Source organism: Gopherus evgoodei, chromosome 10 (assembly GCF_007399415.2).
Source record: "Gopherus evgoodei ecotype Sinaloan lineage chromosome 10, rGopEvg1_v1.p, whole genome shotgun sequence".
In the NCBI taxonomy this organism is placed as follows: Eukaryota; Metazoa; Chordata; order Testudines; family Testudinidae; genus Gopherus; species Gopherus evgoodei.
Genome location: NC_044331.1, coordinates 72,911,498 through 72,935,901, shown reverse-complemented (window position 1 = coordinate 72,935,901; position 24,404 = coordinate 72,911,498). Strand labels below are relative to the sequence as shown.

At 40.0% G+C, this 24,404-nt stretch overlaps 1 protein-coding gene across 2 annotated transcripts in view; it reads right to left on the bottom strand.

Moving 5' to 3' along the window:
* DNAAF5 (dynein axonemal assembly factor 5) overlaps nucleotides 1–24,404 on the bottom strand; it is a 46,119-nt gene that overhangs the window by 1,493 nt on the left and 20,222 nt on the right. The window contains exons 8-12 of one of the 2 annotated variants that reach the window (XM_030578094.1): nucleotides 17,893–18,061; nucleotides 13,626–13,773; nucleotides 8,116–8,266; nucleotides 5,365–5,521; nucleotides 2,695–2,886 (exon numbers count right to left, since the gene is read on the bottom strand). In XM_030578094.1, the coding sequence (XP_030433954.1) occupies nucleotides 2,695–2,886; nucleotides 5,365–5,521; nucleotides 8,116–8,266; nucleotides 13,626–13,773; nucleotides 17,893–18,061 (817 nt within the window). Of the gene's footprint in view, nucleotides 1–2,694; nucleotides 2,887–5,364; nucleotides 5,522–8,115; nucleotides 8,267–13,625; nucleotides 13,774–17,892; nucleotides 18,062–24,404 lie in introns of those variants that run through there. The other variant, XM_030578095.1, reaches the window with a different exon arrangement.

Genomic DNA, 24,404 nt, shown 5'->3' with positions numbered 1-24,404 from the left:
CCTGCACTCTTTTGGGCTGTCCAAAAATTACATAACACATTTTCTGGTGATTTTCAAGACCCACTCCCACTCCTTGTAACACTGAAACAAACATGGAAAATTAAGGACCCCTCCCAATTCATGATGTAAATTATGGACAGCCCCTTTGCTGATATTAGTATTTGCAATGTTGATAACCATCTGCTTGAAAATAACTGAAAGTACCAATTCATTTCATGCAGACCACAAAACAGCTATCATATGGTAGTATATTGCAGTGACGACTAACTTCTGACAGATCTGAGGCAGTGACTTAGTAGTGAATACCCCATAATATTTCCCTAATCTATCGAGTTATTGGAAGGTGTAAGCAAACAAGGGAAACCTGGATAAGCAACCATTACAGGAAAAGTGTAAACAAGGCACAACTGTTGGGAAAGCAGAAGAAGTGAAAGAATTGTGCAAAATGGAGAAGAAATCACAAAGATCGGACAAGCAAAAGTTCTGGAAAGAAGAGGCTCAACAACTACGGGACGTGTCAACAAAACAAGATATGAAAGTGATATACAAGAACGTTAAGTTACATGGAAACAATCAGGCCAATGATGTGAGCAGTAAACAAGGCTAGCACTGAACTGACAGGAAATACTGAAGATGTGCTGGAAATACGGAAGGAGCATTTTGACAAAATGCTGAACGCTGTAGTTCATCCAGATACAAGCATTCTATACAAACTAGATGAACAGGGCAGCTTAAAAGGGAGAATGGATATCAGTATTGAGCCACCATCAGAAGCACTAGAAAGAGCAGGGAAACAGTTAAAAAAAATGGGAAAGCTGAAGGAACAGACAGTATAACAGCTGAGCTGCGAAAAAAGCCAGTGGGACAAGTGCGATCACAAGATTCGGAAAAATATACCAGAAGGTATGGGAACAAGAGGAGATATTGGATGACTGGCTAAAGACCCTAGTACCAATCCTGAAGAAAGGAGATCCCACCAGTCTGAATACTTACAGAGGTATAAGATTATTCAGTGCTGCGGAAAAATCACGAGGAAAGTAATTAACAGATTAAGGCCAGTTTTCAAGGAAGTAGTAGGTGAGGAACAGTGTGGCTTCAGACCAGGCCAAAGTTCAATGGATCAGATATTCATGCTCCAACAGTTGATGGAAAAAAAGCAAGAATGGGAACTAATGATGTTTGCTGTTTTCATTGACCTCAAGTAGGCATTTGATTTGGTTTGGAAAAAAGCATCATGGAAAGTAGTAAAACCACATGGAGTCCCAGATAGGATCATTTCAATTATAAAAGTTACATACGGAATCTCCTCTAGTGCTGTAAGAATTGGTGAAAAATTACGCAGCTGGTTCAAGCTGACGTTTGGTGTCAGACACGGGGGCACGGAATCACCATCACTTCTCATCAAGTTCTTAAACTAGGAATTAAGAATGTTAGACAAGTTTGAAGGTGTGATATTGGGTGATCTAGAGCAGTGGATCTCAAAGCCAGTCCGCTGCTTGTTCAGGTGAAAGCCCCTGGCGAGCCGGTTTGTTTATCTGCTACGTCTGCAGGTTCGGCCGATTGCAGCTCCCACTGGTTCGCTGCTCCAGATCAATGGGGGCTGCGGGAAGTGGCGTGGGCCGAGGGATATGCTGGCTGCCCTTCCCACAGCCCCCATTGGCCTGGAGCGGCGAACTGCGGCCAGTGGGAGCCGTGATTGGCTGAACCTGCAGACGCGGCAGATAAACAAACCGTCCCGTCCCGTCAGGGGCTTTCCCCTGAACAAGCGGCGGACCGGCTTTGAGAACCACTGATCTAGAGTTAAGCTCTTCAGCTGATGCAGATGACATTGTACAACTGGCAGACACCTTTGAATTAATGGTGATACTCTTCCTTACCTTGGAAAATTGGTGTAGTCGACTTGGACTTACAATTAATGCCAAGGAGATTAAGTGGTTGCATCTTGAAAAGGGACAATAGACAAAATGGTGAAATACACCAGCAGTGAAGCTGTAGAACAAATAAAATCATGTGTGTATCTAGGAAGCTTGATCAATGCCGATGGTTCTATCAAAGATGAGGTTAAAAAGAGATGTGCTTTAGCTACAAATGCTGCACAGAAGTTGACGAAATTATGGATTGATAAAAACATCATGTTGGTAACAAGGCGGAACTTTATCAAACCAGTATACTAACAGTATTACTCTAATGAAGTAGCTGCATTAAATGAAACAGACATCAGAAGCTGGAGGCAGTAGAAATGAGAGTTGTTTGGAAGATGGTAGGTGTAAAAGTGGAATGATTTTTAAAATAAAGGAAGTTAGATGGAGAGTAGGGTGTAAAAGCAGGATATGGGATTGGCTGCAATTGAAAAGATTAGGATGGTGCTGACACTGTAGAAGACAAACTGAAGATATGGTGCCAAAGAAAATAATGCAACACAACCAAGGTCAGTCTGACCTAAAGATCAACCACTGACTAGACAGTGGAACATCGTATGCAGGGGTATGACCAGAGTGGGCTAAATGGAGGAACAAGTAGTGGACAGGAATGAATAGTGTCACTAGTGCTTCCTGTGTCTGTAAAGATGCTTTGGGATGAGAAGAAGCTATCTAGTTTCCAGAGAGGACAAATAGACTCACCCACCCATTTGTATGCAACGCTGAATATTCAATCTAAATTGCTCATTAAACTATAGCTCATTAGATGACTTACCTAAGACTGCCCGTTGGATGTTTTGGTCAGGGTCATCTAGATGAATCAACAGTTCTCGGTAAAGAAACTCAATATTACTTTTAAGTACATTTTTTTCATCCTCATTTCTTATACATTTAAACCAGTTAGTTAAGGCTTGAGCAGCTGCTAATCGTACATCGTGTGCAGCATCATCCAGCCGCTTTAAGAATTCTAAAAAGAAGCATATACGTAACTGAACAAGTAACATGGACAGATGTGAGAAATCATAAAATAAAGACAAGTCTTCAAATGATTGTTTCTTCTTTTATATTGTGAGACACTGCAAAATACAAATGTACTTCACGATTGTTAAAAGCTACAGTTTATAATGTTTCTTCTGTCACTCTTCTTTGAGTTCCTGGAATATATCAAATACAGTGTACCTAATAATCATGCAGTATATCATGATTCGATTGCTACTGATTTAGCTGATTTTTATTTAAAAGCAAATTTCCATAAAGATTTTATGAATTTATACTCGTGCATTACAAAAATGCAGATGGGAATTTAAATAGAACTTGAAGCATCAACACTTGTTTCAGCAAAATATTTCTGTCAATTATTGTTATTTGAGCTAATATTGTTTATTAAATTACTATGAGTTTGAGACTATTAAACGTGTACAGCATTGAGGTACTGCATTCATGCAGTTCAGTAGGATGTGAAGAGGAAATCCGCTGATAATTGTTCAGTGATAGTACTGTATATTTATGCCTATAAAATGAGTTGCTGGTTTCCTGCTGTGCTATGTGGCAAACACATTAATGACTATGGCACCCTACTTGGGAAAAAGACATTTAAAATCACCATTCCTGATACCCACTCCCCAGCAGATTTTGCTGAGGACCACTTAGCTACTATGATGAGGGGTGCTATAGAAAATCCTAAGAAAGTCAAAGCTATTCAACTATATGGAGTGGCAGAGTCTTATTTTTAAAAAAAGTACAAATACAAATGCACATTATCCATTCCTCCTGGCTTTTTTTTTTTGCATGTACATCTACACATTTGTCTGTATAGAACAGTACTACCATTACTCTTTGAAGTGGAGTCTATTTATAGCATTACCTCATGGTGTGCTGTCAGCATGATTTTGAACAGTACTGGCAAGAAGCAGAACATAGCTACTGTTTGCATAATGTATTTCTGTTCTGCCTGCACTACAGTTAAAATTTGGGTTGCTAACTTTCTAATCGCACAAAACCGAACACCTTTGCCCTGCCCCTACCCCTGCCCCATCTCTCAAGCTCCACCCCTGCTCACTCCAATCCCCCTCCCTCCTTCTCTCACTCTCTCCCACCCTAATTCAATAGGGTGGGGCGAAGGGTTGGGGTGCGGGAGGAAGTGAGGGCTCTGGCTTGGGGTGCAGGCTCCAGGGTGGGGCCACAAATGAGGTGATCAGGGTGTAGGAGGGGACTCAGGGCTGGGACAGAAGGTTGGGGTACTGGAGGGCGTGTGGGGTGCAGGCTCTGGGAGGGGTTTTGGGTGTGAGAGGGGGTAATGACCTGGGGCAGAGGGTTCAGGGTACGGGCTCTGGCCAGGCAGTGCTTACCTCAGGCAGCTCCTGGGAGCAGCCAGCAGGTCCAACTCCTAGGCGGAGGGACTGGAGGCTCTGGATACCGTCCCCGCAGCTCCCACTGGCCGTGGGTCCCGGCTGATGGGAGCTGTGGTGCTGGTGTTTGGGAGCCTGCCTTTAGCCCCACTGACCGGACTTTCAGTGGCCTGGTTAACAATGCTGACTGGAGCCAGCAGAGCCCCTTTTTTGATCAGGCATTCCAGTGGAAAACTGAATGCCTGGCACCCCTAGTTAAAATGCGCACTATCTGATGCCATCCAAGTTGGGAATGATGCAGGTGAAGAACAGGCAAGTCTTGAGAGGAGAGGATACTATAGAGTAAGGTTCCATCTAGTGGGCAAACACACAATAGCACTATGATACATTAGGCTTTGATTCTGCAAAAATGTTATGCATGTTCTTCTCTTTACACACCATAAGTACACCCAGTGACCCCAAGTGAAACTATTTAAAACTGATAAAGTTAAGCACATGTGCAAGTCTTGGCAGGATCAAGATATTAGAGTACATCTTGTCAAATAAAAATGCTGCCAAATGCACAAAACCGTACAGCCTCTTCCCAAAGTTTGTATGTTTATGAAATTAGAGGAAAAATATTACCTATGAACCCTGATAAAATCCCAGATCAAAGAATGCAGAAATGGCCTTCCTTTAGCTAGTGCATGTGTACAGGACAGTGAAGGAATGAATGGCTGAGAAAGCAATTTATTCACTCAGGGTAACACTCCTTTATGTAGAGAACCAGCACAAGGTCTATGCACTATTTAAATTGCACTTAAGCCATGCCTAGGCCTCATACTGGCCCGGTACATAGGTTCAAGGCTAGAGGACACAGTGATAGAAACTGCAGAAGGGCTAGACAGATTGTGAAAAAAAGTCTTAGGGTCAGCCTGTGACCTGCCTAATGCAGCAGTCACATATTTTTCAAGCTCAAAGACACTAAAACTCTGCTTTAGGTGAAAAAGCAAATGCAATGTTAGCTATGGAGTTGCTGACATCTCCTCTATAAGGAAGAATTAACACATTATTTTAAATTCTAAGAATATTTACAGCATTTAAAAAAAAAATCGTACCAGGATAAATTTTATTGAGTTTATCTAGATCAAACTCCTTCCCACAGATGTTTAAAATAACACTGACAATACGACAAGCCATTAATCGAGTCATTTTAGAATCTTCATCCAATGTGGCGATTACCTGAGGCATCAGTGCATCTTCTAATTTAAAAATCTACAATAAATAAAAAAGTCATATTAAAATAGTAGCTTTTCAGTCACTTGCAATCCGTGTACTAATTAGTTATTTTAACTATCAGGAGATCTGTCAAAGATGCTATCTGCTTTAAAATCATTTTAAAAAAGCCAATTGCCAGCTAATATTTATAATAATACTTAATTCGTGCTGTTTTATTTTTTGCATTTCATTCAGTATGGAGAATGAAAATAGACTAGCAGATCGGTCATTTGATGAGCACTTTCGGGGAAACATGCAGTTGAATCTTGTGTAAGGGGCAAAGGCATATGTTTAACTTACTTTCATGTATTTTTAGAACTATTTTGGTAAGACTTCCATATTTTGGAGATGATGATTATTTTTGTACACTAGTAGATAATGCTCATGATCTAAATGGAAAATTTAAATAAAAGCCTTTGTAATACAGCAATAAATATGAAATTCAACTGTAATGCAGTTGAATTTCATATTTTTTTCTTTTGTAAGATGTATATTCTGTGCTGCATATTACTGTAGCAAGGTACAATGGTCTTGATGCAGCAAAACACTTAAGCATGTGCTTAATTTAGGCATGTAAGTAGTCCCTTTGAAGTCAGTGGGAGGGCTTATGCATGTAGTTAAGTCTGTGCTTAAGCATTCTGCTGAATTAGGGCCTATCACAGACATCTCTCCCCTCAAATTAGGTAGTTTTAATAGCACTTTTAATGTCACTTGTTTCTTTATTTTAAAGAGTAATTCTTTATAGTTAATTAAATGTTAAACAGAATGAGGGAGTAATGTTAATGAGATCAGTAGATTAACTGTGGCCCACAGTATTCACAATGTGACCATCCTCATCTTAGAGTGAACTGTATAAGAAAAAACAATATGATTCAAAGATGCCAGTTGGACCTAGATGAGGTTTTGCCTAAACCTGCTTCCTTTTCTCAGTATTCATCCACAGGTGATAGAAAAATAATAAAAGACAAAAATATTCTATGTGCGTTCATTCACGAGCATAGTGATTGTTTGGTTTCACCCATGTAGTTGTTACTAGGACATCTGATGTCCTGGATGAGGTACATCACGCATTTTGATAGGCATGGGTAGGACCCCAGAATCTCGAAAGGTGTATTGTGGAGGGTATTGATCATCGCAGTGGTGGAGATATGTCTGCAGATTTTTCATCTGTTGTTCAGTCAAGGTCTGGTGTCTCTTTAACTTCTTGTGTCCTGGTCTGTGGGGAGCTTACTTCTGATGATGAGCTTAGTGAGGCTGGGGGTCGTTTGAAGGCCGGAAGAGGGGGATCAGTAAAGATTTCTTTCAAAATGTTGTGCTCATCAAGTATAGGTTGTAATCGTTCGATGATAACCCACAAGGGTTCCAGTGTGGGGTGACAGCTAGGGATGTGAAGTTAGAGGGAAGTTTCTGTATTGAAGCAGGTCCTCTTGGGGGTATTTGGGTGGCCCGTTTCATGATATGATCTACTTCTCTGGCAGAAAGTGTCCTTTTTGGTGAAGGCGGTTTTAAGTTAATTAAGATGTGTATCCTTTGCAGCATACTCTGTGGTAACTGAATGCCTGCCTAGAGACAATACATTTCTTGGTTACCCCACACTGGAAGCCATACAGAGTCAAAACAATTACAACTCCTGCTTGATGGGGTCCACTTCCTGAAATAAACCTTTCCCAAACCTCCAATCCCCCAACGTCACCATGTTCAGCATCAGAAACAAGGTCCCCACAGACCAGGACACAAGAAGTCAAAGTGACACCAGACCCTGCCTGAATAAGAGAAAAAAATCTGCAGCCATATCTCTACCCTACAAAGATCAATACCCCCCACAACACAGCTTTCAAAATTCATGGGTCCAATACATGCCTATCATAATACGTGGTGTACTTCATCCAATGCATCAAATGTCCCAAAACAACTATGTGGGTGAAAACAAAAAATCACTATGCTCTCAGATGAACTCACTTAGGAAAATGATAAGAGACCAAAACATCATATCACCCGGGGGTGAATACTTTTCACCAAGTGATGACTCCATATTTGACCCCTCAGTCTTCATTCTCAAAGAAAACCTGCACAACACCTTCAAAAGACAAGCCTGGGAACTGAAATTAATAACTCTGCTGGACACTAAAAATCATGGACTTAAGAGAGACACTGGTTTTATGGCTCATTACAACAATTTGTAAAATACCCTATTGCCTACTACCTTCCTTTGCCCTAAGTCTGTAGAGGTGTTAATAGCCCACTTAATTTTAAGTGGTCTCCTACAATGAATGTGCACCCCTTATGCTTACCAATCTGTCACCCTTACATTTAGCTGTGACACTCTAGTTACCTTCCCCTGAAATGAGGAAGAACGCTATCAAGCTCAAAAGCTTGCCCTTCTACCAACAGAAGTTGGTCCAGTAAAAGATATTACCTCACCTATCCATATTATCTCTTAGTCACATCCTGGGACAATATTGCAAACATCTTAAAACATTACATTTGTTAAAGGATTAATTTTGTAAAGGGTAAGTTTGTGTTTCCTATGTCTGTCTTGTGTTTTCCTGCCTAGGTTTTAAAGTACATTTGTTGGGGAAGGAGGAGTTTACCTCTTTTGGTGAAAGCATTCCACTGTAAATAAGAGCCCAAAGGCATGATACAGCTGTAGTGCGGATGGCAGCTGCTGTTCTTCCAGCGTGCCACTGCAGATTAGGAGCCAATATGTCTTTTATCACGATCTCAAGGTAGCTAAGAAACTGCCTAAAGCCCCCCCCAAAAAAAGGCAAATAAAGGTTCATGAGAAAGTGGTAAAGAGATTCAAAGGCTGAAATGGAGAGTTTTCAGTATAGAAGAACATAGCATAAAAAAATTAAACATATGTATCCAATCTGATTATTATATCTATTAATATAATTTAATTTCTTTTCTTTTTTCAGCTAAATATCTGGACTCCAAACAAATAACTAACATATTCAGGGAAAGAGGAGTCTGGACATTTTTCCATTTCAGACTCTGCTAATGACTTGCTGTGTTAAGCTGTTTACTTTCTCTGTGTCTAAATTTACCAACTGTGGAGATAATACACGCCCAACTCACACAAGTGCTGTGAAGGTTCATTAGAGTTTGTGCAGCCCTTTGAGATAGTCCAATGAACTATGTTATATACAGTGAGAACTGTATTTGCTATTGATGAGACCCGTATTACTGATATTACACCAAATCCCCTTTGGAATAATTCATTTTTTCCTTCGCTCAGAAGGCACTCTCCCCAGGAAAGAGCTTTGTAGGATTTTCTAGTGGTGCCAGCATCAATGCAAGGATTTTTTAGGATTTTGGGGATGTCCACCATGCTTGTGTATACTAGGTGCCATCTACACTCAGTGCACTCACTTCATTATACAAATGAATGAAATTATATGTAAATCAGTGATACCTTTGATCATGAACCATTTCTTCCTCCTTCTCCTCTGTTGAATAAGCTCTTAAAATACCCAAAGCTGTTGAAAATCTAAACAACTATACCTGATTGCTCATCTAATTCCAGCTAAAACAATCCTCATTTTAAATTGAGTATAAAAAGTGTATAGACTTTGGACACCAGCCCCACCTCCCCCCACAACACAAACAAAGAAAAGCCGCTGCTGACCTCCCCAAAGGTCCTTTGGCTTCAGGGTGAAGTAAGTGGCTCCTATAAAGATATAACATGGATTGGAGGTACAGAGTGTGCAGATGTCAGTGACAAGCACTAATCCTCAAACATTAAAAAAAAAGTGACAAAGATTTCCTTAGTGGCCATGTATCAGTCCAACAGGGACTGCTAGTGACCTTCTGCCATAGGAATGTAACTATTACTGCCAGTCCTTACCAGATGGATAGGAAGGGCCTTATCAGGTAGGTATAGCCTGAATAGAATATGGAGATACGATTTAAATCATCTGATTGGCTACTGTGCCAGGCATTAATTCTCTAGCACATTGAATCTCTAGTTCTCTGTACATACAAATTGGAAATCTATATCTTCTATATGATTAAAAAAACAGGTGTAGGAATTTTAACTGTTTCAGTTTATAATAGCAAATCAAGAGACATGCAAGATTATGTTCTCATTTCTGCTTCTTGCCCAGCAGGTGGCACTTAAGAATCAGCAATAAACAAGAAACATAACCTCTAAAATCAAATAAATATCTGAGAAAAACCTTTGATTTACAGTTTCTACAATTTACACATTTTAATACATTTATTAACCTTTTTTTCAAAAGATAAATTGTCATTTTCTACACAACAGGTTACTAAGAAAGCCCTGAGTGTGGACCATTATTACTTCAAATTTCCTTTTAGCTCTAAGGCGGTCTGTGCTAAGTGACCCTTAGCTACTTTAGTGTTTTTGGTAAGGCCTTCTTTAAACAGTTAAAGAAAATCTGTCAAAACATAAAGGTAGATTCCAGCAGCCTTTCCTACTTACTATAATGGCATGCTATCTGTGAAGAATCATTTCTTCAAAAAATGCCTTGTATTTGGTTTCAGTGAAGCAGATCAGGGCTAATATTGTAAGACTTTTAGACAAAATGAGATGACCACACAAAAGCTGCTATTAAGGTACACAGGAACTTGTCAGTCTGAACAATTAAAGTGTATAAGAAGAAGAAAGCAAATTACTTTCACATAATGAATGCTATTATATGATTAAAAGAAAGTGAACACCATTTTCTAGGATGAGGTAGTAATTCAAACATTGGAATCTCTCTGGTTACTTCCACAATGATACTATGTATTTATGCATTTTCATTACTATATGTATACCAGTAAAAATGTACTTTATACAATGCTGAAATCTCATAATCATATCTGTACAGGCCAACTTCTAAATATGAGCTATCTCCATACAATGAGATTATTTTCCTTTTTGTTGATAGCATTCACTAATTTGAGACTTTGTCTTCACTTGTTTATAAAACTAACATGATTTATTGGAGGAGGGATAGCTCAGTGGTTTGAGCATTGGACTACTAAACCCAGGGTTGTGAATTCAATCCTTGAGGGGGCCATGCGGGAATTTAGTTGAGGATTGGTCCTGCTTTGAGCAGGGGGTTGGACTAGATGACCTCCTGAGGCCCTGATACCCATAATAATAATACCATCTAGCTCTTACATACCAGTTATCATCAGTAGATCTCAAAGCACTATAACGGAGTAAAAAAAATTATTTCCATTTTACATATGCAAATAGTTATACTCCACCCTCATTTTCTTTAGATGTCAATTATTTTAATATTTTTTCTTCTAGATTTATCCTTTTTCTCTTTTTCTGTTCCACAACTGTAATTAGCAAATTCAATTAACTATTACTTTGAATTATTTACAATTTATTTTAGAAATATTAATATGATATACCCAAAGCAATTTTAACAAAATATGAGTCATTTCCATATGAGAGGGCAGCAGCATATCATCGTAATTTCCACCTGAGTATCCACCTGAGATGGTGGACCAGAAACTCAAGAAACATTGCTGGCGCTAACTACAACCTAAGACGTGAACTGGGGTGCAGTGGCTGAGAAAGCTGCAGTAGAGCAGTTTATCCTGATCATCCCGGTAAGGGGGAAGAAACTCTGTGGTATGCCATTGGCCTGAGACACTGGCCAAGTCCCTACGCTTGATGGACAATTACATGGCTGCAGACAGAACCCCTTCCAAGATACCAGGTAGTAGATATACTGGGCCCAAAGCACTCTGAAGCATGTGCCAGGCAAGGAGGCTGGCCTAATTGGAACTACGCCTCTGAATGTTACCAACGGCCCAAGGTCACAGCAAGTCTGCTGGTCCTGGGTCCAACCTGGAACAGAAACCCAAAGAATATTTGGACCTACAGAGGAGGACTTCTGAGGGAGATGGAGAGAGAGAGCACAAGTGAGCGAGAGAGACTTTCCCTAAGTGATGAACAGGCTGTGACCTCCACTTTAGGGAACACTTCTGCCTTTGTGAAATAGGGTCACCCCTGCTATGACTGCCCTTTTATGGAGTGGGTAGTCACCCAGGAAAGCTTATGCTCCAATACATCTGTTAGTCTTAAAGGTGCCACAGGACTCTCTGTTGCTCTTCACAGAGTGTGAAAGTCCAGACAGCTGAAAACTGGGCAAAAAACGAGGCCTTGCTAAAAATGGTAGTCTCTAGTCTGTACAAATTAACGGGGTGGAAGTGTAAGGGCCAGGTGAGTCATAATGCCAGACGTTGCTTAAAGAACAGTTGATGGACAGTCAGGGTATCCCAGGAGAAGTTGTCTTCCTCCAGTGTGTGCACCGTGATATACGACCATTTCAAAAGTGCAGTATCGGTGGGGAAACCTCTTTGTAGCACTAGCATCTAATTTGGCATACCCAGTAATCCTAAACAGAGACTGGAGATATTTTAGGGAAGTCATAAAGGAGGGATTACCCTGATCTCAGAGACCCAAAAATCTGAGGGTCCAAAGGAATTGGTGGGGTTGGATGAAAGATGACCCCAGGGAAGGGACTTCCCAACAGGCAAAAGACTCTCTGGTAGGAAGTGATACAGGGAGGCAGCTACATAGCACCCCAAGGTGCAGGGCTTAGCTGCCAACCATTACCTACCTACCCTGGATCGGAGCCTGGTGGAGATGGGGCCCAGGCTCCTCTACCAACACCTAAAGAAGCTCAACTACTAAAGCCTAACCTTTGGCAGGGACCCGAATTGATGGAAGACCCTGAAGATACATGGGTCTGGACCACAAGACCCTAAACCCAAGAGGGAAGCCCTGAACCTCCCAGTTGATCCTGAAGACCTTCTCGTTATTGGACTTTTTATTTATACCCTGAAAGAGCTGGACTTGGAAATATGACCTGGGCAGAGGGCTGAAACACTGAGGACAGAACTCTGCAGGATTCAGCAGTGGTGAGAAAGGGAAGAAACGTTCCGCCACGCCTCTGCCCAATCAGTAGGTGGCATTGGCAGTGAGTATTCCCCATCACATGGGGTGCTGGGCATTCAGAGTTTAGTCTAACAAATATTTTATTAGTTACTTATTAAGCATCATGAGAGCGCTAAGGACAGTATAAAACAAATGGAAGATATGGTACTGGCTCCAAAGACCTTGCATTCTAAATTACAAGTCAGGGATATAGTGCATCAGCTTACAGCAAATGGTTAAATCTCAGATCAATGCAAATGCTTTCCAAATTGCTTCTGACCTCCTTTATTTTTAGTGGAAAAAGACTTACAACTCTTGGGCCTGATCCTGTAATCACTCATGGGAGAAGAAGTCCTTATTCATATACATAGTCACACAGACTTCAAAAGGATTGTTCATATGATTAAGTGTTGCAGTTCAGGTCCCAGAGTAGTCTGAATATACAATGTAGACAGAGATGTTTAGAAACATGGCTTAAAACCTTTCAGTTAAAAAAAGGAGGGTATTATCAAATGCCATCTTAACCACACTGGCCCTGATCCTACAATGGGATCCGGGAATGCCTGTAAACATCAGGATTCCCCATTTAGTAGATTGCATCGGAGGATGTGGGCCTGTAACATATTTGTAATGCTTTAATGGTGAAAACAGTAAAGAAAAGGTTAAGCAACTGGATACCTTCAACATTAGTCATTAAATGCAGTCATAAGTCCTTACTGAGTATAAAGTTCAATGCATTTTTAAACACCAGGCTAGAATGCAGCTTTTTAAAATAAAGTGGGAGGACATATTCTTCTGTTTTTTTAATTGTTAAATTTTCCAGTGATAAATAAATCTTCAGTTCTTGCTTGTAACAGCCAGCCAGCAAGACAGTTTCATTCCTAAAATTCTCATCTCAGCTCTCACAGCAACCATAGCCTTTCTACAGTAGGTTTTTGTTTTTAACAACAACAACAACAAAACCAAACCCTCCACCATTGCCCAACCAGAGTTTTTTTACTTCTGTGTCATGCCAAACTCTCCTGAGCAGGGTTAGATAATATGACAACAAAGATTTCAGAGACCTGTAGTACATGATGGGAGTTCCCCTGAAATGCTAATGCAGCCACAGCGGTTAAATAACTACCATGAACTTGATTTTTGAATAATATTGTACTGTTCAGGCAATACGTGTGAAATCAGAGCTGTACTTACCCCTGAGAGTTGATGGTCTCATTTGCTTTCTGGAGCAACTGTGATAAAATAGTGAAAAGCTTTAAGCGCATTGGTGGGTCTTTGGTTGGCTGAAGACATGTCTTAAGGATGAGAATGAAATCTTGAAGGGCTTCACCTATTATAGGACCTAGAAAATAAATATTTAAATCTTGATTGAGTTGTATTAACTATTTATTTATTTTAATCTTACATTTAAATCCACTAAAATCTGTAAGGTCAACTACTTCTTTTCTTCTTCAACGCTTAGCCGAATAGTCGGCTGTAGAAACAGTTCGCTATTTGGTCTGTTCCTGTGCAGCCGAAAGGGCTTCATGGGCCAAGAGTCCAACATTGGAACAGACTTGATGCACCCATTAATGGGGGGGGGTCTCTGGTATTAAATTAATATTTTACTTTCTGTACTGCATCAGTCCTTGCAAAATAACTATGACACAATGTATATCACCTGTGAGTCCTGAGTGAGACAGAAGAGTGGCTATGTTAGAAAGCCCTTCCACTGCCCACTGGAATGACAAGGGTTAAAACTGCCAAGCCAGGAAGCAGCTGGAGCCTGTTAATTATCCTGATTTATTTGTAAGAAAGAGGTCAACTGCTGGGAGGGCTTTAAGCAGCTAGTGTGACCAAGCCACTACTGACCTAGTTGTAAACTTCCAGTAGGTTTCAATCTGTATTTGATTTAGACTATTTACAGGCTGGGCTGTATTTTGTTTTACATTGCTCTGAGGAAGAAAGAGCAGAAGACTGTTTTTAGGTTGGCTAGAAGCCAGGTGATACTTTGCTCTGGCGAAGAAAAAAAAAATCAAAGAAATATTATGTTTCACTATCAGCCTTATTTTTATATTGTTTTGAGCAAGTGAAAGCTTCCAATGACTATTGTGAGGAGGTTAGCCGAGAACTTTACTACACCTTGGTGTTGAAGACCTGGGGAAGAAGTATTCTCATGCAGGCATTGATGTTTGGTGGAATCAATCCTGATGGCTGTGTAGTTTTCAGAGCCTGAGTGTAAGCTGCTGGGGCATGGGCAGCCTACCTAGTGGGTACAGCAATTGAACAGCGCTATAGCCCAAGTCACACAAACCTGAGCCAGTTGACATGGGCCAGTTGCAGGTGTTTAACTGTAGACTGAAATCAATTATAATATTACCATTGAATTCAATGGGGCCATGATTTCATACCAAGAGTCCAGACAGCAGGATGGTCTGAAGGCCCTTCTTTACAGAAACCAAGAAGATCCTTAATGTCTCCTGTCTCCAAAATATTTATATAAAAGGGTTTGTTTAGGATAGTCAACCTCAAAACATTGGACAGAACAATTATAGGAGTGCTATTTCTTCTCTTTTCTATCTTATATCAGGCTTTTGCATTTTGAAGATTGTTATGAATGTTTTAGTTTACTATTCTATTTGAAATAAGTTCATACTTTCCAAATAAATTTTCTAGTCTGTTAATACTTTAAAATTTCAGCATGGGAGATTACATAAATAATCTATTCTTCACTTCTAAACAATACACAAACACAGTGTTAACCCAGTATTTTTAAAGCTGTCCTCTTCAAAAGGGAAATTAAAGTTTGTGACTATTTTTGATTCATTGTGATGATTAAGACCTGAAAGGTTTTGGTCTCTTTATTCAAAAGAATTCTTCCTTCTGCATCTGTGTTCACCTCAGAAATACTAAGGCCAATCTACAGTAGAAAATTAAGTCTGTTTACTTATATCAGTCAGAAGTGTGAAAAATCCATACCTCGGAATGGCTTAGTTAAACTGAGCAAAGTCCCTATGTAGATAGTGGTAGGTCACGGAAAGAATTCTTCCATGGACCTAGCTATCATCTCTTGGGGAAGCAGATTACCTATGCCAGTGGGAAAAACCCTCCTGCAGGCATAGGTAGTGTCTACACTGAAGTGCTGCAGTGGTGCCTCTGCACTGCTGTAGCATTTTAAGTGTAGGCAAGACCTCAGTCTTGTCTTCTTTGTATTTGCAGAAAAACTAGAGAACTACAGTGGCAGCCCCCTCAATCCTACCTGAAAGGACAGAGGTACCTGAATTTTTAACCAGAGCTCTTCTCCCGAGTGATTATCAGGAGTTTGTTTATGTCTGCTTTCATTAACATTATTTTAGTCAAAGGATTGTGAACAGTCTGACTAAAAACTCTATTTTCCCTTAGCAACTGCTCAAGTTTTAGTTTCTTGCGGGATGTCTATCCCGATAGTTTTCCAGTCATTCAAAGAATCCTCCAGCAAACACAGGCTCAAAAGTAGCAGGTATTTCTAATGCCAATATAAGCAGAAAACACTTTGGAAAGGGTTTTTTTTAAAAAGAACTTTTTCATTATGTCATAATCAAGAAATTCTTTTTCTGCATAGGTCAAGTTTAAACACTTGTGATGCTTTCTTGTTCCAAAGTAGCAGTTAAATCTCCACTATTATCCAAGTGAGAACAATAATATTCTATCACATAAAGAACTGCCTGATTAAAGTATTCAGACTCCAAAAGAAGTTCTACACTACTTAGTATCTGGAAGTGTGCTGTCTCAAATTTGGAACAAAATAATAATCTCAGATGTCCAGATTTAAGCACACGGCATACAAAACATCTTGGTAAGTTTCCATGCCATAAGTAAGGTTTTATTTTTGTAACAATTATGCAGATGCATTGCTCTATGCTAGATCTAAGGTAGTGGTAAAGCAATGCCACTACATCATATTTTGATAATAGCAGTTAAATAGATGGAGAACAAAATAACCTAAACCACTTATTTCACCAGAAATTCTAGTTCCAGCAAATTAAAAAAAAAAGGGTGGAATTGGAAAGGAGTAAACCTCATTAAATTGATTAAATGCAACATTATGTGTGGGAATGAAAGGAAAATGGGAATAGTACTAGGAGTTTCTGTTTTAGACAAGACAGAAAACACAGAAAAGAGCATATCACCACGATGGATGAAAGCCAAAATATTTGCCCAGACATTTTATGATTTATTTTTCATTAAGCAAAACAGACAAATGTCTAGAAATTCCATAAATCAAGGAAAGGAGGAGGAGGACTGTTGGCCTCTCAATATTTGTATTGGACAGTTGTCTTTCTCTAAGGGCTAGTCTACATTTTAAAGTTAACTAGAATTAAGGTAGATGTGAATTCAAAGTTCAAAAGCTATTTTGGAATAACTCCATGTGGAATAACTCCAAGTCCTAAAAGTGAGGAGAATTTTTAGAGAGGCTGGTCTCTGTGCAAAACAGAAGAAGCATCTCATATAGGCTTCTTGAGGCACATTTGGAGATGAAGGGATATTGAATAATTTATCACTGGAAGTCTTAACAGTTAGGATGGTGCTACTTGTCCCTAAAAGGCCATAGAAGATTTTACCAGATATAATGGCGGGGGGGGGGGGGGAATTATGTTGGGGTACCCGTTCCAGCAAGAGACTAGAAAAATCATAGATGCAAGACAAGGGGGAATGGCAGTAGAGAAGGCCTTATGACACACTTAAGGATGGCACTGTAAGAAGGGGAAACAGAAGGTCACTAAGTAATTCTTCTTTCACTGAGGAATGTCCACCACTCCTGTCTTTTTAAGCAATTTCAGTTGAGATAAGCTAATTGGTTATGCAACAGCTAGAGCAAGGAACTGGTTATATTTTATTTTTTATAAAATTAAAATACCAAGATTCCCTTTTACAAAGTGCCTAAGTGAGTTTATTTATCCAAGTTTCAATAGTGATTATCCAAAATATGAATTTTTAGGTAAATTTTTGCAAAAGACAGTATTTTATAGCTGCATTCAGGTAAATAGTTACCTGTGTTAACAAGAAAAATTACTTCTAGAATATCAGATATTTAAGACCCCAATCCTGCAAAGATGAAGGCATGTGCTTAATTTCATGCATATGGCTAGTCTGACTGCCTTCAATGGGATTATTCACATGCTTAAAATTAAGCACATGTGTGCATGCTCTGCTGGATTGGGGCATAAATGTAAAACGTACAGTTTAAAATAAATACACAAAGTGTTCCATTACACTAAAAATTCAAGTGTTAAATGAATTTTTTTTTTCATTCTATGGGCAGACCATACCTTCCAAAATGCTCCTTAAATACCTCAACACTTCATTCCTTTTCCTGCATCATGAACTTGTGAAGTTTCTGAATGTTAAACTTATAAAATACAGCATGTTCAAAAGCCCTGGAGACTGCTGTAGAACATAAGAAATGTCTAAGGTCACCATTAGCTTGGTTAATGAGTCATACCTGAATGAGTGGCAATGACATCTAGCTGTAATAATTCTGGAGAATAGCAGTTCCAACCATCATGCGATACAGATACCCATTCCATAAGCTGATCTATATGTTGTTTATAGAGATCAAGAAAACCACTCAAATGCTGCACCTGAGCTAATGAACACATTGATTTCTCTACCTGTTTAAAAACAAACAAAAACCATATTAGGTGAATTTAACCAAAATGTCGGTTTAAAAAAAAAAACATTTTTGGAAATTTTTGATGGAGCTGACCATAGTGTCATCACCATCAAGAATTCAGAGAACAGCATAGGCACATCTGTAGTATCAGTTATTTTTAGTTTTTAAATAAAATATAAGAAAATTCAAGAGACAAAAAAACCCGCACGGTTTCTTAGTAGGGTAGTCATAGTTGATATTTAAACATCGTTCATCACAGTATTATTCCTGTTAACTTCAGTTTTAAAATGGAAAAATTGTTTTGGCTTCCCTCTGACATCACACAGAACACTGCAATGCCATATCAAAACTGATAAACTCAGTGCCACATAAAAGGACCTCACAGCCAATCAAAATTGTAAAACAGTTCCTTTTCCATGTTGTTAAGTAGTGGTTTCCTCCCCAACACAATAATGCTTAAACCATTTATATAAGTGACTTCTCTCCAGCAAGAATAGCTGGTTGTGGTTGCCTCCAAAGCCTATCACTACTACTTCTTGGATCAGCCAGAATGGTTTTTTAGAACTAACGTGCTAGGTGCTCCATCTTCCCAGAGGCTGAGCATGCTGATTTTGCAGCACTCCCAACTCCTGACAGTTTGGGGTCGGTACTGACATTAACCTTCTTCATTTTTACATGTTACCAGTTCCATTAATTCAGTGAGGAAAAAGTGAAACGTAACTAAAGAAACACCAGATGAACATGCAAGCTACAATTATGTGTTATGCAAGAAAGCATAAGGATTTTCATAGTAATCTATAACAGAAGTATATTCATGCATAAAATTGTTTGCTTTTATAGCTCCTTGTCATGGTATAATCCCCCACTCTGAACCTTAGCATCCAAAAGATGGGGTACCAGCATGAATTCCTCTAGCTTAGTACTTGTAGCGCTGCCACCAACCAGGAATTCCAGTGCCTGGTACACTCCAGTCCCCCCACAAAATCTTGCCCGGGGACCCCTAAGATCCAGTCCCTCTGGATCTTAACACAAGGAAAGTAAACCCTTTCCCTCACCATTGCCTCTCCCAGGCTTCCCCTCCCTGGGTTACCCTGGAAGATCACTGTGATTCAAACTCCTTGAATCCTAAAACAGAGAAGAAAATTCACCTTCCCCCATCCTTCTCTCTCCCCCTCCCAGACTCTCCCAGACAGAGAAAGTAATCCTAACACAGAGAGAAAATAACCTCTCTCTCCCCCTTCCCTCCTTTCTCCCCACCAATTCCCTGGTGAATCCAGACCCCGTCCCCTGGGGTCTCACCAGAATAAAAAAAAACAATCAGGTTCTTAAACAAGAAAAGCTTTTAATTAAAGAAAGAAAAAACAGTAAAAATTATCTTTGTAAATTTAAAATGGAATAGGTACAGGGTCTTTCAGCTATAGACACTGGGAATGACCTCCCAGCCCAAGTATACAAGTACAAATTAAAATCCTTTCAGCAAAATACAAATTTGAACTCCTTCTATCCAAATACACATTTGCAAATAAAGAAAACAAACATAAGCCTAACTCGCTTTATCACCTAGTACTTACTATTTTGAATTTATATGAACCTGTATCAGGGAGATTGGAGAGAAACCTGGTTGCACGTCTGGTCACTCTCAGAACCCAGAGAGAACAACAACCAAATTCTAACAGCACACACAAAAACTTCCCTCCCTCAACATCTGAAAGTATCCTGTCCCCTGATTGGTCCTCTGGTCAGGTGACAGCCAGGCTCACTGATCTTGTTAACCCTTTACAGGCAAAAGAGACATGAAATACTTCTGTTCTATTAACTCTTAACTATCCGTTTATGACACTCCTTAAATCTCCTATCCAAAGTACATGTCCACTAAAGATGTGATCCAAAGCCCACTGAAGTGAATGGATACACTTGCACTGACTTCAGTAAACTTTGGATCACGCCCTAAGGGCCAGATTGCGATATCCCCACATTGAGCAGTACCTTAACTTCACAAGGAGCCTCACTGATTCCAGTAGGACTACTTATGGTGTAAGACTGAATTCAACGTGAATATGGGTGACATAATTTGGCCTTAAACAGTTAACTGCAACTAAAATTATATGCATTTGTTTAGCTGTTTTTAAACTGTGCTCAACTGTTCCAGTGTCTGGCCCCTTTAGAATTTTGAAGACAGATCACTGGCCTGACAAATCATTATGGAAATACCAGATGTGAAAAGATTTTAGAAAAGGCAGGATTTGCTAAGTACAAAGATTACACTTTAAGCGACTTTGCCTGCAGCCAAGACAATGGATTGGTCCTTTCTGTAGGATCTTTGCATTCTAGTCAAAATTACTCAACACTTGTGTTCCAAAGTATTTTTATTAATCTGTAAATAAATCATACCACTCCACAAGACTGAGCTGTGTATCTGAGATCAAAACCGTTGTCTATCATTCCATATATAAACAATCACAACAAACTTTTCCATGAAAAAAAAGAAACTATAAAATGATGTAATTCCAATCAAGGATACAATAAAAGCATTGTTCACAGGTGGTTTACAATAAAACAGTCCAAACTTTCCATTTGTGCTAGCAACATAGGAGGGTACACATTAAATCCACAGATAGGCAAATGTGCAGCATTAGCTTCACAACCTTGTAATACTTTTGACTGAGTCTCTTAAGAAAACTGGCAAGGGTTTTAATTAATATGAATATTCAAAGAGATGAACTTACAGTACTGTGACACAGACCTACCTGTAAGTACAAATGCTGAATTATCCTCATACCAACAATTAAAATGGACCTGATGAAAGGACTAGATGACTCACAAGGTAAAGGAATATCAAGCCTTTAAACAGCTATATCACCAGTTCAAATCTGGACAAGTTCAGTATTGATCTAACAGAGCTGCTATCTGACAGCTGAAATGAGTTCCATTCATCTAGAAAATGGAGGACCACCAACTAAGCCAGTGTTTCTCAAACTGGGGTCGCCGCTTGTGGCAGGCTGAGCCGGTTTGTTTATCTGCCCCATCCTCAGGTCCGGCTGATCGCGGCTCCCGCTGGCTGTGGTTCGCCACTGCAGGCCAATGGGGGCTGCTGAAAGTGGCAGCCAGTAAGTCCCTGGGCCTGCGCCGCTTCCAGCAGCTCCCGTTGGCCTGGAGCAGCGATCTGCAGCCAGTGGGAGCCGCGATCGGCCAGACCTGCGGACAGGGCAGGTAAACACACCAGCCTGGCCCACCAGGGGCTTTCCCTACATAAGTGGCGACCCCAGTTTGAGAAACACTGAACTAAGCACTGTGCTTAGTAGGTGGTCTTACCCCATTTTCAAGGTGCTTAGTTGATGGTCCATATCCATTTTCAATAGGACATGTAAATAATGTAAAATCTAGCCCTCATATAATGCTTTTCATTGATAGATCTTAAAGCACTTTACAAAAGGTCAGTATCACTATTCCCATTTTACAGATGGGAAAACTGAGGTACAACATGGTGACATGGCTTGCCTGAGGTTGCTCAGTAGGCCAGTGGCAGAGCTGGGCATAGAATGGCATAGAATCCAAATCTCTGAGTCACAGTCCAATGCTCTATGCACTAGACTTCACTGCCTCCCGCAAAGAAATTGGTGCCATTGCTAACTGATCAGCAGAGGAGCTAAAATTGAGTAAGTATGAAGAGTAGAGTGCATTATTCTCTTACAATTAGAAGTACACAAGAGAATCATTGATGCCCCACCAGTGTATCTCTGCAGCCTCCTTAAGTAATAGCCTGGAGGTTTAGTAATTCAAAGGTTCAGATGGTTCAGATATATTCACAAGATCTTTTGATCCTGAATAAGGAACTCTTCTCAGAGCAACACATTTCTACTTTTAAGCTAGCTGTAAGCTATTTATATTCTATAGACAAACTATTTCAATAGGGTATTTTGCTTTTTGGAGTTGTTTATATGGATTGTATAGCAGCCTACAGCACAAAGCATGAAATGCACTATGTAAAAAAGCATTTTATTGTACTTTGTAGAAATTTTAGAAGAAACACACAAGAAATATATTGAAATTCTTAGATCATTCAAGGTAGAATTTATGGGGCTTCACAAAACATAAGCAATGCTCTTCCTTTTAAGTGTGGAACAGATTAATAATGAGGGAAGGATGAATCTGAAGATACACAAACCACAGTTGAATAAATTCTTGACGTAGCCTTAAGCATTATGAGGCTGATATTTAGAGATACTGAAAGCTGCAGCCCATTTTGAAGTTGTTGGGAGTTAGGTATTCAGTAATGGAAAATCAGGTTATATTTGTCTTTGTGACAAACCTGAAATATTGGAACTACCAAGCTCATTGCCAGATTATCTGTCCTGCTGGAAAAAAGCTAACGAGAACAAAGAATTTCATTCAAAGGAATGTCAACTAGAAAAAAAACCTGTAAATATAAGAATATCCAAAGCCTTTAATAATTGTAGGGGATTTTCTTTGTCTTATACAAGAACCAGGATTTATCTCCATGAAACTGCTTTCCTTCTAGGACTATGGATTTGCAAAGTTTGGAAAGTGGGCGTGTCCACACTATTGCCCATTCTGTAGCCAAAACCTGCAGAGATGCGTAACATACAGATATTTTTGTTTGGGGACTCACTCATTCACAATAAAGTTTGTAAAAATGTATCCCAGATTAGTTCCTTGTGTAATTTGACTTTGAGTTTGAAAGACTCTCTTGCACCTTGTTTTAAAACTTGTGTAAACTTTGTTTCATTTCTTCCTTTCAGATTAACTTTCAAAGGATATGCCTCTTTGGAGGGAACCTGTTGGTAACAGGGCCATAATTACTGGTAAAACACAGGTCTTTGGACTATAATGCCTTACAGCAATACAAGAGGAAGTAGAACAGATATCAAATTAAGGAGCAGGTCTGAAAAAACAGTCTTGGGCAGGCTATCAAGTAGTTATTGTGAGTAAGGATCGCTTTCTGATTTACTTGGCATTTAACTTTTTTTTTTGGTAGTGGTGGGGGGGAACGACACGATTTGAAGGGGGGAAGAGAATGAAGGAGATGAGATAATGGTTAGAAAAAAGGACTACTTATTATCACAGCCTCTGAAGATGTTGTCCCTGATGTTAGAGAATGACTGCAACATCTCTTAAGATTTCTTATGAGGTCAACTACTGTAAAAGCCTCAATGTCTGGTGAAGCACAGAAAAAAAAATCCATTTTGAAACTCATTTGTTTGGACTTGTAGTTTGATTGTTCTTCTGTGATCAGAAGAGAACTTGGGTCCAGTCTCAAAGGAATGTATTCAGTGGTGAAAGTAACTTACAGGACTTACCAGTACTGCCGGAGGAATGAGGGGGGCGTGGCCTCATCCGGAAGGGGCATGGCATCTCAAGATTTAAAGGCCTTGGGGCACCAGCTGTGGCTGGGAGACCCAAGGCCTTTAAATCAACCAGGGCTTCCCAGCTGCAGAGGCAGCTTGGAGGCCCCCAGATCTCGGGCAAATTAAAGGGCCCGGGGCTCTGGCTGCCGCAGGGAACCCTGAGCTTTGCGGGGCTGGAGCAGGTATTTAAAGGGCCAAGAGCTCCTGCCGCTGAGGGGCGCTCCAAACCCTTTAAATCCTGGCCCCAGCCCGGCTACCGGAGCCGTGGCCGGGATTCAAAGGGCTCTGGGCTGGCCACAGTAGCGGGGAGCTCTGAGCCCTTTAAATCTCAGCTGCGATGGGAGGTTTAAAGGGCTCTTGGCTGACCGCAGCCGTGGCACCTCAGAGCCCTTTAAATCACGTTTTTAATTGAGCTATAACGATTTATGCCAGTCGAGGATCTGGCTCTAGGTGTTTCAGTAAGGGTCTTTACTCAAACTAAAACCAAAGGAACTTTTGGGGAAAAGAACGAGCAGACAGACAGAGTTTATCGTATTCTATGTGCGCCCCCGGGGCCACATGATGACTGAATCGTCTGAACTCTTTAATCTTTACTGCTCAGCTCTGAGTTAAGCACTAGCAAGGTTTCAAGGCTAAGAGCAGGGAGATTTAGAGAGGGTATTTACATTACATTTAGACAAATCGTCTACCAATAGTAAAAACAAACAAACAAAAAAATAAGGATTTTCACAGATTCATAGATTTATAGACTCTAGGACTGGAAGGGACCTTGAGAGGTCAACGAAGTCCAGTCCCCTGCCCTCATGGCAGGACCAAATACTGTCTAAACCATCCCTGATAGACATTTATCTAACCTACTCTTAAATATCTCCAGAGATGGAGATTCCACAACCTCCCTAGGCAATTTATTCCAGTGATTAACTATCCTGACAGCTAGGAACTTTTTCCTAATGTCCAACCTAAATCTCCCTTGCT